Below are 15,663 nucleotides of genomic sequence, written 5' to 3' on the forward strand. Positions count from 1 at the left end.
TGTAATATACACAGTGTTCCACAAAGATTATGCCAGACTTCAAGAGGTTATAGGGGAAATTGCAGTTAACAATTTTTGCATAGGAACCCCTGATCAAAATTTAGCCGGTTTGGTTCCAGAGTCATTTTTATTAAAAATAATTTCATATTCATCTTCAGTAAAATAGAATAAAAACAAACATAATAAACACTTTTTGTCTCCTGACCTCTTGAAGTATTAGAAAGTGCGCTCGTTCCTATCACTATACGGGATAAAATGTGATTCCAGCATGACAGTGTACCTGCACATGTCGGCCGTACTGTACAGGGCCGTCTAAACCAATATTTTTATGAGAGATGGGTCGAAAGAGGCGAACTTATCAGGTGGTCAGCACGAAGTTCCGATTTAAGCCCGTTAGATATTTTGCTCTCGAGTTGCATGAAATCGGTGTATCAAACTCCTGCAGCCGTCCAAAAGGAACTGTTAAGGAGATCCCCTTGCAAGATCCGCACGTCTTACGAGTGCGCGATTCAATAGTTCAAAGAACAAATTTATGTAACGAAGTTGGGGGTCGTCATTTTCAACGAGCTTGCATTACGTTATTGAACAAAAGTGACTTTCGAACCAAAACGATTCATTTTTGACTAGAGATTTGTATGCAAAAAGTATTCACCGCATTGCTCCCTATAATCTCCTTAAGCTTGGCACAACGTTTTTGCAGCTCCCTGTATATGTATATTCAGCGACATCTCGCGTTAGGAAAGATTTCTATAACTTCATCCAAAATCCAGCAATAATCTTTACTCCCGATTGACACTGAATGCAGTATATTCTGTCGATTTTTATAATCAAAAGTCACAAAGCGATAGGTATTGATTTTGTAGAATACAGAAATATGCTCATAACTGAAGCCTTGTAGTATGCACGTAGCGGCTAGATGGCTCTAGTCTGGATAATTTTTCTAGATGCATTGCTTTGTGGATAAAGTTCGAATAATTTTTATTATTGTTGTCTATTAATTATTTATATTGTACTTAAACTGAATTTAATTGAATTATTGCTAGTTAAAAAGGGTCACATCAAGGAGATCTGCGGACAAAAGGGGTAAACTCGACTACAAACGAAGGTATCGATTTTTTGTATAAAAAGGACGAAAAGTAATCTACATAGGTACAAGGTTCGGGGGATAGATGGCTCTAGAATAGTTAACCCGAGATAATATCTAGAACTGCATATATGTATCCACAATTTGCATTAAAAATTAATGCAAAAATTAGATTTTTTGGGTCTCTAGTTACTTTAAACATTCATTACAATCTCTTTTCCCCAAATTATTTATTTAATAATTCTCCACAGATATTAAACTGATCACATCATTCTTGTCAATTTAACACTTGTAGCAAGGATTCTTATTCTTGTAAGATCGGTTCAGGTTAGTTATTCTCAGAAGAGTTACGACCTCCAAATGCCTGATTGTTAGCACCAACTCAGGAAACAGAAGTGCCATCACGCCCCCCAAGAGTTGCTATGAAGTTCAATATTTGGACACGTAGTCAGAAGAAGCACACATGTACATAGATCGTATTTTCATTAACCCATTCTTGGTTCTTGACGTGCCTCAGAAGATCAAATGTTGCTACACAGATTCCAGCAGCAATTATCAATAAAAATGATATTAGGACACGCGCTGCAAAAGGCTCAGCCTTCATACGCAACTATTCTGCAGCTGCCTCTCGTTTATGAGAACATGGAAGGAAAAGGAGAAGAGGAAACCATGATGGCGGAACGTATCGCTAGATATGCAAGGTGGGAAGGTTCCATAGATTATCGAGAAAAGGGCATAGCGAATATCTGTATCAATTATGTTCCTGACACAGATCATCAAACAAATTATATCCGGGGTCGAGAATTATTGTTTCCACGTAGAAAATCGCAAAGTTCGTTTAACAAATATATTTATTTAATTCGAGTAATATACAATTATTATTACCTATGACATCAACAACCAGTATTACATTATTTGCTAAATAAATGCGTTTCGACTGTCCTTATTCTTATTCTCTCATACATATTTACAATAGGCCAAAAGATTGTCTTAAAATTATAACAGGAATAAAGTTGACGCATTTCAATTTTAGTTATACCCATATAGTAACAAGAAGAATATATATATATAGATATATATATATATATATATATATATATATATATATATATATATCTATATATATATATATACATATATATATCTATATATATATATATATATATATATATATATATATTCTTCTTCTAGGACGTAAATTAATAAAAATGTATTAAGCATCCTGATGACATAAGTCAATTACTGACCTTATGTATGAGTAATATATTTATGAAACTTAATATCCCGTTTAAGTGAGGGAAATTTAATTTGGGGTTCAGTATCAGCAAATTATTTTCAACTGATTTTGCCCGAAAGCATAATATTGCCGAAATTTGGCAAGTATGATTGATTTTAATACACTAATTCCAAATCGATTTTTTGCCACGAATTGAGGGTCTAAAATTCATTGAAATAACCCGTGAAAATTTTCTTGTCTGTTCACTTCAATATTTAATTCATGCTAGTTCAGGTTACTCGCAGTGACTGATGGCTCAAAAAGGGTGGGCCACCCTTAAAACTTCATATTTTTTTGAAGCGTAATTTAATCTACAATTAAGATCCACCAGTTGTATAGGAAACTTAATTTCACACCCTCTTTGTCAATTTTTCGAGAAACCGTTCGTGCCCGAGAAAAATGCTATCTCGTGAAGGGGATCAAAACCGATTAGATCGAACAAAAATATGCCGTTTTATAATGGCGACTGAGTCGCACTACAATCGTTCTTTAATCTTTTCTTTCCAGGATGTTGTTTTACTTATGTCTAATATTACATAAATGTGTAGATTCGCCTAACAAAGTTCCTTATATATCTTGTTCTTGTTTATCATCATTGCTAAAGAAATTTTGGCGTGTGAAAGCACATTGCTGGGTGATATTCGGCCGATTCAGTTATTTTACTAAGCGAGTTGAACAGCCTAACTTATTTGCTCTTCCTACGAAATACTCCTTCCGAAATACTGGAAGATTTACCTTTTCAATTACGCCGTAATATGTAATTTATGCATGATGTATATGTGCCTTCGTATTTCGTTATGAGATATCCCGGAACTTTAGCGAACAATTTCAAAAACGATTGCTCCTGGAAACAACTTTCCCCAACATTAGCCACCGTGATTCCCAGATTTAAATACGTGTAGCTTTTTATTTCTAGAGAAATTCCGTCGAAATCTGAATTTAGGTTCTGCTTGGTGTGAACTGTTTCATACTTAAAGTTCAATGAAATAATAATATTTGAATGCCAAAAAGTGTGAGCTCGAATGTCTGATTACACTTTAAAAAAATGGCAACAGGGCCGAGTGACGCAAACTCATATTGAGAAGATTCCTTGCACAATTTTTATATGTCGCCTTAAACCATTTGCACTAACTAGAAAAGTAACTTAATTAATCTAATTTCGATGACATAAAATTGGTTACACGTGTTTCTAAAGTTTTTTGGGACAAAATTACGTAAACCGTGATGGTCTTTTTCACAAAACTTCTGAAACACGTGTCACATATTAAAGAAGAAACGAGATAGCGAAGTTTCTCGTTTCGTTTCGTATTTTATATCAAGTCTGACCCATTTTCGATGACTGAATACTTAAGTAAATTTGTTTGTTTCTTATCACGAACTCGATATTTCCTCAATCTATAAGGGCCAAACTAAAAACATGCAAATTTTTCTAAGAAAATAATGACCGCACGAGTTCAAGTCCCGATAATACTGGCAAAAAATACTATGAAATTTTGAATTATTAAATATTCATATAATGGCTTGGTTTGTCTTGATTTGTTGTATTATACCATTCACCAATATTTCTTTTGTCTTCCATGATTGTTCATGCTACATAAATCATCTGCAGAGAATTGTGAAAAAAAGTGCAAAACGTTTAAAAATGTTTGAATTGTAGTCTTTGCAACTAAAAGTTGTAAGAAAGTAAGATGAGGTAAACATTTTAATGGGGTAATTAATCATCATAGAATTCATATCATATTGGTTAAAACAGAAATCCGCCTTTAAAGTAATAATTTCTTCATTATTCAATTAATCTCACCTTGCCTTGCTTAAGATTAACGTCAAAAACTTCTTGGCATACAAAACTAAATATTGAGCTTTTACGAAGGTGCGTATTTCTTTTGGATATTACTGTTTTGAATACCCAGTTAAAGTGTTTTTTACAGGGCATACAGAGGCCTGATTTATTTTGGAATAAATATAGCTATGCAATAAATATTTATTATATCCGATCTTAAGCGAAATTTCGAAAACTGACCAAACATTAAATATATCGAATTAACGAAACAAAGTGTATTGCAAATTTAAAAATTTCACCACAAGTAACCAAAACCGCTAATAACATCTTGCGATCCGCATGTAGTTCTTCTAGAACATAGAGCACTAGGTTAGAAAATTTCATTTTAAAGATATTGAGCAAAGTAACGCTAATATTTTTACATACTTTACAGATATCTAAAACTTCTAAACTTATAAAAATAAGACAAAGACCTTTTATTTAGGTTCCGAAAAAATATAGATCAGGGATAAGCTTTTCGGAAAATGCTTGTGTATACAGGTACATTTACAAAAATAAATTTTCTGATATTTCAACACCTAACTGAGACTTTTTTAATGATCAACATTTCCTCAGCCATAAATTCCTGAAACAAATTTTGAAGAGTAGAAATCGAATGGACTGCTTCAAAAGGTCATAAAGGCCCCCCAGAGAAATTTGCCAAAGCACATATTAAAAAAAAATCTGCTATTTTAAATGCCAAGCTCCTTCTGTTAGTGATGCATTTTTACCTCCCTCTGGAAATAAACCGGTCGTAAAAAAAAGATCTGCAATTTTAAAAATTAATGAGGCAGTTAAGAGCGTCAAAACTGAATAACAGTGAATAGAGAAAGTTCACAAATAAATGTGCACAAATTGCAAAATAAAATGAATGCAAGTCCGCAATATCAACGATGATAGAAGAAATATAGTGGCTCAAATCTGCATAAAAACCAACGAAAAAAGTTGCCTTCAAATGTAAAAAATAATCTACAAAATTTGGAAATATAAATCCCTCCTTCTATAGATCTGATATACTCACATTCACCTCTAAAGGCGTGACATATTTATATTCCTCATAAATTCTGAAATTGATGATCAGAATCATGTTGGAGAAGAAATTTAGGAAATTAGAAACCTAAAGTTATGGAATAGACAATGAATGAAATTACCTAAATATGCAAATATACATCTGCTAATACTGGAAAATGTAAATATGTTTGTTCCTCTGTGGGTCTCTTTCTATAGAGAAGACGTTTGGTTTCTCAATAAACATGTAGAATGGCGGATTGTAGACGAATATTAAAACATTAAACCCGCGTAGAAACATCTTATTTGCATAGAAGAATTTTGTCATAAATCATTAATTGAAAAACTAAGACTAGGTATTAGGTAGCCAGCCTGTTCACTCCCCAATCTCCCTCCCTTTTAAATTCATGTGAGCCTCAACTCTCCCTTGTCAAATTGCGCGCCCATTTTAGGACCCAGTATCTTGCTCTATTGAAGAGTCGGTTTCGGAAGAGAAAGAAAGCTCCAAAAACATGGTGCCTAAGACGACTCCAACCTATTATGCACTTCTAACAGGTGACATGAGGAGAGATTTCTCTTCCGTAGCGCAATGTAGAGCAACCTGTCCTCCATTCCTAGAAGATGCTTATACAGTATGTCCGGGATGGGGATCTCGTAACAATAATACCAATTACATACTAACAGACAACACAATGACGAGGTTCTACAAAGGGAGGTTAACACCAAATGTCAACAAAACTAAGCTCTACTCTTAAATCGTCAAATTAAAAAGAAAGAAACAAAAAAATACACACAAAGAACTGAACAGACGTGACAAGAGCAGCAGATTACTAAGTATTCAGATAAGACTGAATAACAATCGGCATGACTGGCCATTCCGAACCCTCTTTACCCTTACAGAACCATTTCACTTCCTTTTACTTCCAACCATTCCATTGGAAAATTTCCAAGTGTTATTTTTTTCTTTTCTTTGCTTTTTCTATGACTGATACATTACTCCCATGTAAAACCTTATTCCTGATTTTTAATAGGCTTTGAAGACGCAACGGTGCACAATAAACGAATAGTATAACGGAAGACATTAAATTAACAGAGTTACTAAATTAACACAGAACCATCTAACTCATCGTTTATAGGTAGAACTGCTTACATTCATTAAAATAGCTAATGTAATTATCACAGAAATCAGCAAGCCAATAGGGACAGATATAGCCGCTATCATACTCCACTAAGTTTGACGATACCAATAATAGATCCTATCAAGGAAGTCTTTCATATATTGCTTTTGGTATACAAAATAGATTATACATATTTTAAATTATAATTTTATATTACGCCTGTATTTAATGCCACGATTCAATCTTCTTGTTAAAGAAAATTACAAACGAAGTTGAAAATTATACACTGAATTGATGGTTTAATATTAGCATTTCTGCTAACGGGGGACTCAGCGTAAGCAAAAGCTTAATCTAATTTAAGGAAGTTGAAATTAATCAAGAGTGGAAAAGAAGGACGCTTTGGGATTTAAAATTAAAAATTTCGAGTGCCAATTAACTGCTAATAGATCTGATTCCCCGTAGATGTGACTTTAATTTCACCCACTGAGTGCAGTTGGAAAAAACTGTAGCTGACCCCAAAATATCTTATCAAAGATGTTTTCAAATGAACTCTGATTTTAAATTATCATCAAAACATGTAGCATCACTTTCATCAGGAATCACTATTCAGTGGCGAATAGGATATCGGAGAGTTCCATTTGAAATTTTCTGATCAAGTCACATCCCGCAGTGAAGAGAAAAACTGACCTCAAATATATTGCGATATGTACAGAATTTTCGTTATCCATATGGCAATAAATCTCGTGTTTACATCAATAAACTATCCCTAATTCCGGATTTGAAGAGAAATTCCACGCACCATTAATGGAATGTGACCGCAAATTTGTTATTTCGGGAAAAAAACCCAAAAGCTTATGATCCAATCGTAATATGTGCGCATTTAGGGACACCCTTCACTTTCGGGCTTTATGTAGTAGAAAATAACAAAATCCAAACGTCTGCTTCCACGTTAGTTCCCTGGAAAATTATTAAAACCTTAAACCTAAATAAAGGGCGACTAGCAGAAATAATATCACAGCCTTTCATCCCGTATACTGGGGCTGTAGTCCTGGGGCTACAGGAACCTGGGTGGCGTTTTCCATCGGCCAAAGCAGCAGGGCATGGCGCATAACAGCGTGTCCTTAAAAGCTTCGCGGAAGTCCCGATTGAAATAGGCGTAGATAAGGGGGTTTAGGGCTGAGTTGAAATAACCCACCCAAAATAGCATCCCTATCAGCCATTCTGGAGTCGGACAGTAGTCTCCACAAAGGGTTGTTATTACGTACCTGAAACAATAAGTTGTTGGTTTAATGTTTAGGGCCCGATTCTGTAAGGAGAGAATTAAAATTTTTTCGGCGTTGTTGATAAAATGAAGTTCCTCAACCCATTTTGTTGCATTTAAATTTTATTCTCAGTAGAATCCTATGGAATCAGGGCTCAAAGCTGCGTTAATCGCAAAGAAATGTTCGTTTCGACATATGTCTGCAACTGTTGAAATTTTCAGCCGTAGGCTCTGAAGAATAACGCTTTAGAGAGAAAATTCAAATTTCCTCTTCAAATCGTTAAACATGAAATTATCATCGAAAAGTACTTATGATATTTTTAATTTTCTATCCGGTTAATTTGAAATAAATATGGAATATTGCACTTTTTCGGTCAGACAGTTGATTACTGATAAAATAAGTTCATAGTGCTGAAAACTTCGAGGTAAGAGATGAAAAACGTGTACCGAGAAACGAACTTTCAACTGTTAGTAGAAAAAGTCCATGAGAAATATCCCTACTGGTCGTGATGATCTGAACCCCCGCTCTAAATGCTTGTTTGCTTATAAAGAAGACATATACAGCTTATATTTAACAAATGTGACCCAACTGGGTAGAAAATTGTGCTCACATCAGTGTCGAGTTAACTTAGTTCACATGTTTATTATAAAATTTAGAATAAATTTATGAACACATTTACTCTTTTTCAGTAGTTTATATATCGTTAGCCGTTCTGTTTTGAGCATGTATGACAAGAATCAATTATCACTTTCCTTTTGTTTTGCTTGGGGAAAATAAGACTACAACAATAAATTTTGGATGTTAGAATCCAAACGCTATTGTATCCCTATGTTCGTCATACACGACCTGCAATTAAACCGGGGGCTTAAACCTCGGATCTAATTTAACAATAGGGCGTACAAAGGGGCCTTAGTTTCAACACATTTAAATGCAAATGGGTCCTGGCTGTACTACGTATTATGCCGTAACAGTATTATCCTGAGGGCGTTCGAACTCTACAGACATCCTCAGGGACACATAAACACTCAGAAATGTACAGTTATTGAAAAATTTATTTTAAGAAGACATTTAAATGCGAGTCGTCGCCAAGCGAGTACAGCGAACGATATTTTACTTCACTTTGTTTGTTTTTTCTGTTAATTTGATTTTTGTATTTTTAAACTTTAGCTCTACTTAAAACAACAGCACGTTGCATATTGAACAATGAATTATATTTTATTCATAACTCCTTTATTAATGTACATATCGCCCTTGAAGAATCATAATATATTATGTGTTTTTTTTATAAGCCATTTGCATTCCCATAAAATCTGTTTTGTAGCTTTTTTTTCAACTTATATTTACGCAAGATTATCTAACAACCTAATAAAAGAAGTGGATAGAGATAAATGAACTAACGCAATGGTGTCCAAAATATCCAGACTTTGCCCCCTGTGACTTTCTGCGCTGCGGTACTTTGAAGATTGAGGTCTACAAAACACTAGCGCGAGATATAGAACGTTCATAGGAAAAATCCCAGTGGCTTAGCAAAATTTATTTAGAGACACTTCAAGAAAATGCACAGAGTGAAAAGTTAAGCATAAACCAGACAAGTGTTTGGAAGTTAGCGGGGACCACGTGGAAAATATGATAATGGAAAATATTTCTTTCCCTTTTACTGTTTAACGTGTTTCTAATAAACTGGTTATTTGTTAAATATCGATATTACTTTGCTTTGCACCATAATAAACAATATGTGATTTTCAATTGACAGTTTTATTAAATTTCCGAATAGATGTAATGTAATAACTCCGATTTTTTTATTATTTATTTCTCTCAGTATTTTTTAAACGTCAACTGGCAGAAAAAAACTTAACAGGAAAGTAGCTCGTAGAAATTAGCTTTTTCTGAATACCAAGAAAAAAGTATATTCGTGGAAAAAAACGTTATTCATGACGTTATATGCAGCATTTTGTAGAGTCGCATATCAATCTTTTCCATCAAAAACGAGGCCTTAGAGGATCATCCTTCTGACCCAATTGTAAAACTTTAAAATTCGCTTTCGGTTTTTTCAAAAAAGCGGTCGGGCGCGAAATTTATATCATCCTATATAGCTTTTATAGATAAAGCTGGTGTACGTGGAGCTTTCCGAAAGACGTCACTAATGGTGTTGTGACAGAAACGTGTAATAAAAACTCCAATGGACATTGAAACTTTTTGTATCTTTTTATTTTGCTTGAGAACAACGCCTCGCTCAGAAAAACAGTGAAATTGATTGAGTGGAAGTCTTTAAGGTTCATGTTAAAAAACATCTCTCTATGTTCCTTTTTAAGCAATTCGTGCAGACTTCCCGTCAACAAAATACCGATTGCAGTCGACTGCAGAGGATTAAGAAATAACCATTAGAAACGCATCGGGATTCCATGACTCCAAACAATTAAATGTTCAGATAATGTATAATTTATATAAAAATTTTCTAGTGGACTAGAGGAATTTAAAGGGCACTAAAATGGAACCTGGTGTTATGTTATGTGCTAAAATAACTATCAATAAGATTTCTTCTAAATAGTCTAAAAAACAAACCTCTGAGATTGATTAATATTCAACCTCACCTTTTCTCGCAAGTAGCAAATGTGATAATACAACATCAGCAAAACTGATATACTATAACAATGGCCAACGGTACGAGAATTACGACGGTTGAAAAATGAGGAGATTTTCTCCAGAGGGTTATTACCGGGCGCACCGTTTTTGACCTAAAATTGAATAAGTCTCTTGTACTCTTATTAATTCCTTATTCCGTGCGTCGCCTTTTCCTTCGGAAAACTCTTGAAATAGTACATAATCGAGTGCTTTTCAAGTTTCTTTATACATATCATAAATTTGATTCCATCACTGATTGGAATTTTGTGATTCCAAAGCTTCACTGGCAAACTCCAATTTTACTTTATCATGGAAAGGCAAGTACTCGTAATTGTAAACACTACTGAAAGTAAATTACATCCTTTGAAATTTTACTAAACCGGAGCGAAAATTGCCTCACAAGAGAAAACGGTAAAGAGATTAGGGAAAATCCGGTAAAAAACGAGGCGATTTTCTGTTAAAGGCTATAATATAGTGTCTGTGTTTGGGAGTTAATGGGAGAAACGTCGCATGTTTTATTTACTTCCCGCATTTGAGGTGATATTTCTTTCATTTCTTCCAGTACATTAAGGTGCAATTAACGAAACACATAATGCGGAGCTTTGCGCCAGCTTTGCTTGCCTGCGGCTAACAGTGTTATATAGACTGTTACTTAGCTACGTGATCAAATGACAAAGAGCGATTCTTCGAGTGGTTCTAAGGCGAAAAGTTTATATAATCATAAGTCTGGTAATGCTTCGTCTTCAAGATACAGGGTATTAAATTAAAAAAAAAAAAATCGGCTCCTCATAAGAATCTTAATACTCCTTTGGCCGATTTTATTGATAGATGACACTGTTATTTATGATTATTAATTTTATTTATACGCCACTTACTTTTTTAAAACTTTCATATTTTTTTCGCATTAAGCAGTCACGACCACCCAGGTGACAGGATTTAAATCCGTCAGATTTCTTTTGAGGGGGGGGGGGGGGGAGCTTAAAGCCTTCCGTTTATAAAATTCCGGTCAGCACTCAAAATGTACTAATCAAACGCATACGGAATTCGTGTGATGAGACAAGACACACGTTGGGAATATTTCAACGCGTTCGACAATTAATGTTCAGACGGACTAATGCTCGAATCGTAGCTGAAGGAGGACGTTTTCAGCAACTGTTGTAAGTTTCGTGTTAGTTATTGTGATTTTTTTAACTAAAAATGCGACGTTCTATTTGTTCAAGTGTAGTTTTAATAAAGCGTTTCTTCGTTTGGTTCCTTTAAATTTTCAACGTGACCTCTGCGCACGTCAGTACCAAGAAGAGGCGAACAATTTCTAGCTTAAAATATTTCTTTATATCCTTTGCGCCACATCACCTTCAGCTTAAGAAGAAATACCTGCCCGCCAGTGAAGATAAACAACGTGGAAATTCCCCAAGCAGAATCAGTGAAATACCTAGGAATGCACCTCGACAGGAGGCTAACCTGGAAGAAGCATGTCAAGACCAGAAGAACTCAACTAAATCTCAAAACAAAAAAACTTACCTGGCTACTGGGATACCGCTCTCAAGTATCACTAGAGAACAAAGTGCTAATTTATAAAACCATCATCAAGCCCGTGTGGACCTATGGTATCCAGTTATGGGGAACCGCCAGCAACTCTAATATCGAAATTTTACAACGTTTTCAATCTAAGACGTTATGGATGCTTGTTAATGCACCATGGTATGTTAGCAACAATACAATTCACTCCGACCTCTCAATCAAAACAGTCCGAGAAGAAATAGAGAGCTACTCAAATAACTACATGCGAAGATTAGATCACCACCCAAATCACTCAGCCATAAATTTACTGGACACAGCGACATTACGATCAGGTTGAAGAGATTCAACCCTCTATATTTGCCACATAGATTCAACCAAGTAAGGGACTGAAATGTTGGTCCTTTTACTACACCACTTAGTACTATAATTTGTAATTGCCAGCATAGATATTGAATGTCCAATTTATTTTTACCTTTACTGTGACAGATTGTATCTCTACAAGTAATTAAATTAAAAAAAAAATCCTTTGCGCTACACTAAAAACTGTCACCAAGTTTCAAGATCATATCAGTTTGCGTCTTCATGTTATTTAGTTTTTGCTAATATGTAACAGTTAAAAAGAAAATTGATGCCCTCCATCTTGAAAACAAAGTATTTACGAACTTACGTTTACATAAACCTTTCGTCTTAGAATTACTCAAGCAATCACCCCCTTGGAATTTGGCCACGTACTTAAATAACACCCTGCATTCCGATAGTGAGTCCTGTCTCAATTTAGTGCAGTTTAAAAGCATCACGCCAACTTGAAACTTGTTAATGTTTCAGCAATAGCCGAAATCCCAAATACACCGCAGTTCGATTAGTCATCAAATTACCGATTCTATTCATCTTTCCAAGCGTCAACGGACTGAAGTTCGAAACGGACATTTGACCACATCAAAAGGACCAAGTAGGAGTTTATCCTTTGAGAACCCCGGTTTATTGGTTCTGTCCAAATTAACTCTAAATTGCAGCTTCATTTGGCGGACAATAACAGTGTATATGATCCTATTTTGCAAAAGCTCAAAAAGATTTAGCTCCCATAAAATATGTCTCAACGGGCCATCATTTAGAATTAGCTCCTCAGAAGTTGTTCGATGGTAATTAAGATGTGTGGGAAGAGCAAACGCTACGTCACCCCCAAACGGACCTTCAAGTTTGCCAATTTTATCATTGTTGCCCCAAAAGTTTTCCAATTTGGTCATGCAATGAATCTCAACCAAAGCTCGTATTTCCATAATTTTATTTTAATGCAAACTCTCAAGCCAGTTTAGAGAACTGGCTACTATTATTTAAGCGTCATTTATGCCAAATCAGTATTGAGTCGTTCCTGCCTAGATTTTAGAAAAATTCGTGTAAAGCTTTCGGAGGAAATTCTCAACTTGTGGAAATAGACAAATGGTATCTCCGTAGGCGACTCTTTCGGTTGAGCCTCGCAGAGAAAATTAGGGGCCGAAGTTATGACGTAAATCTGTTTTGATGGTAAACGCTTGTAAAGGTAAAACCGCCAGAATGACTAAAACAGTAGTTTTATATAGGGTGTCCCATAAGTGTGGCGCTTTATCCGTATCTGGAAAACTATGATTAGGAAAAGTTGAGATTTGCGTACTTGTCATATTAATGTAGAGGTGATCTATTGATTAAATTTTTTTTTTTTGAAAATACCACTTTTGGTTACACCAGAAATGGAAACTAGTTTATTTTAAAAGGGACATCCGCTATAATATATTTAATTTCAATTCCGAGGAATGCTATGAACATTTTTCACGTATGATGTTCCATACTTAAATTTAACCATTTTCGAGATATTTAGAATTTGACAACAAACGACAGCTGCAACCGTTAATGCACTTTCTAGCAATTCGCAAATTGCAGTTTCCATTATTTCAGCATGAACAATAAACTTGTTTTTTCCGTAGGGTGTTTGCACAAATCTGCGAGTTTTAACATTATCTATTATGTTTGAGGATTTTTCGTGATGGCTTCGTTTTTCCTGGGTATCGGCAACCAAACATGTGACATGTTCTATTTAATACTTTGTTAGATTCACCATAGATAAAATACATATTGAGAGGATCTTCGTTGGTGTAATTTTCGGGTGCCGCCATACTTAAAGCACTGAACATTGAAAAGTGCTTTTTTGGAATAAAATGGAAACGATGGGATTTAGGTGTAGACAATTGAGTTGAAAGTGGTACTTAGATTCAACCAATACATATTTACGTCAAATAGGCATTGGTCGAAAAAATAGGGAATTCCTATTTAAAAAATTAGGGTTTTTAAAATTTTTGAATGACAATTTTGGGCTATCTTTTTGAACGCCCTGTGTGAAAAAGTATCGTTTAACTCATTGATCCAAGGGTAGTGAAATTTTTGCACAGCAGCACAAAATTTCATTGCAAAATACTTAACCATTTGCGAATTGTTGGAAAATTCATTAATGGCTGCAACTGTCATTTTTTTTGTAAAATTCTATATATCTCGAAAACCGTAAAATTTGGGCATTGAACATTGTAAATGAAAAGTATTCATAATGTTTCGCAGAATCGATATTGGGTATACTATACAGGGTATTTCAATTAAAATAAGCGATTTGATATTCGTTCCCCGTATAACCGAGAGTGGTGTTTTTATGAAAATATTTTTGATCGACACATCACCTCCACTTTATTATTATGCCCAACTTTCAACTTTTTTTAGTCACAGTTTTCAAGATACCGATAGAGGCTCATGCTCGTGGAACGCCCTGTAAAATGCAGGTAAGCAACTGACAGAATTAGAACGCAGGAATTAATTCGTGATACTCGTATTCAGAGCCGCAGGATAACACTGAGCCGTCAGGTTCGATTGTCAACTGGACTCAGCCTATGGAGTTTAAACTTCCATGCTACAGCTAGGCTTCAGCTTGGTTTCAAAATTCTGGCAATTATTTCAATGCAAATTAAAATTAATTATAAGTCAGCTCTATAATATAATTAAAACTTCCCAACTTTCACAGGTATTTAAGTTAAACTGGATTGTTTTACATTTCTCCGTCTCCAGTGTAACTTTACTTTTGTCTAACGTAATAAATTAATTCAAGTCACTTCTTCATTATCCTCATCCTCTACTTTTATTACAACTTCAAATCCCAGCAAGATCTCCATTAAAATTTAAGTCGAAACGCTATTATGTGATAGAGCAAGTTACTCCATAGTCCACGAACCCAGACGTCTTGCTTGGAAACTTCGGTTCACACGATACACAAAACGGCCATTAAGTATTCGACAACAGACAGACGAAACTAATTTAAACCCTAATACAAATTCTGGTTTTGATTGTAACTTGTCTCCTTTGTGCCATAAACCTGCAAATGGCAGTATCTCTGTCTGCTGAGATTAAATTGTGCACCCCGCAGATGAAAAAAATGTAGAGAGAAAGATACGTCGAAGTTGAATGAGATATTTTTCTGTTGGCGGATGAAAACTTGATGCAAAATTAATCGAAAATGCCATATCGATTCGAAAGTGCTTTGCAGCGGAAGAATGCGTGCAGAGGCCGGAATTTTAAAATTTATTTGGATTTGCTCATGTCTCGCCATTCACCCGATGAAAGAGCGACACTCCTCGGTTAATCCCTCGACTATATTGTGTTGAATATTCGATGACTGGTTTTTCCATCTGTTCGCGTTAATTTCCATGTTTAGAGGTCAAAACTCTATCCGCACCTCCCTGGATGTCTCCCCGCGACGTCGGGTAATCAACCCCGGAGGAAGGAGACAGACGTGGGGAAAGCAGAAGGATGGATGTTCAATGGGTAAAACCAGGAAGTGCCTAGACGCGGGCCTGCCATAATAACGATCTATTGCATTATCAAAAACCAGCCCTTGAGGCAGGCACGACAGGAAAAGCTATAGACGATAACGTCGAAAAGAC

General features: G+C 35.2%; 1 protein-coding gene across 2 annotated transcripts in view; it reads right to left on the minus strand.

Annotated features, from left to right (window-relative positions):
- Positions 1-2,279: 2,279 nt before the first annotated feature.
- Positions 2,280-15,663, minus strand: part of LOC136343454 (octopamine receptor beta-2R-like) — a 137,799-nt gene continuing 124,415 nt past the window's right edge. For both annotated transcript variants that reach the window (XM_066290183.1, XM_066290184.1), the window contains exon 4: positions 2,280-7,570. In XM_066290183.1, coding sequence (XP_066146280.1) covers positions 7,360-7,570 — 211 coding nt within the window. In that variant the 3' untranslated portion in view covers positions 2,280-7,359. The remainder of the gene's footprint in view (positions 7,571-15,663) is intronic.

The sequence above is a fragment of the Euwallacea fornicatus genome, chromosome 14 (assembly GCF_040115645.1).
Source record: "Euwallacea fornicatus isolate EFF26 chromosome 14, ASM4011564v1, whole genome shotgun sequence".
In the NCBI taxonomy this organism is placed as follows: domain Eukaryota; kingdom Metazoa; phylum Arthropoda; class Insecta; order Coleoptera; family Curculionidae; genus Euwallacea; species Euwallacea fornicatus.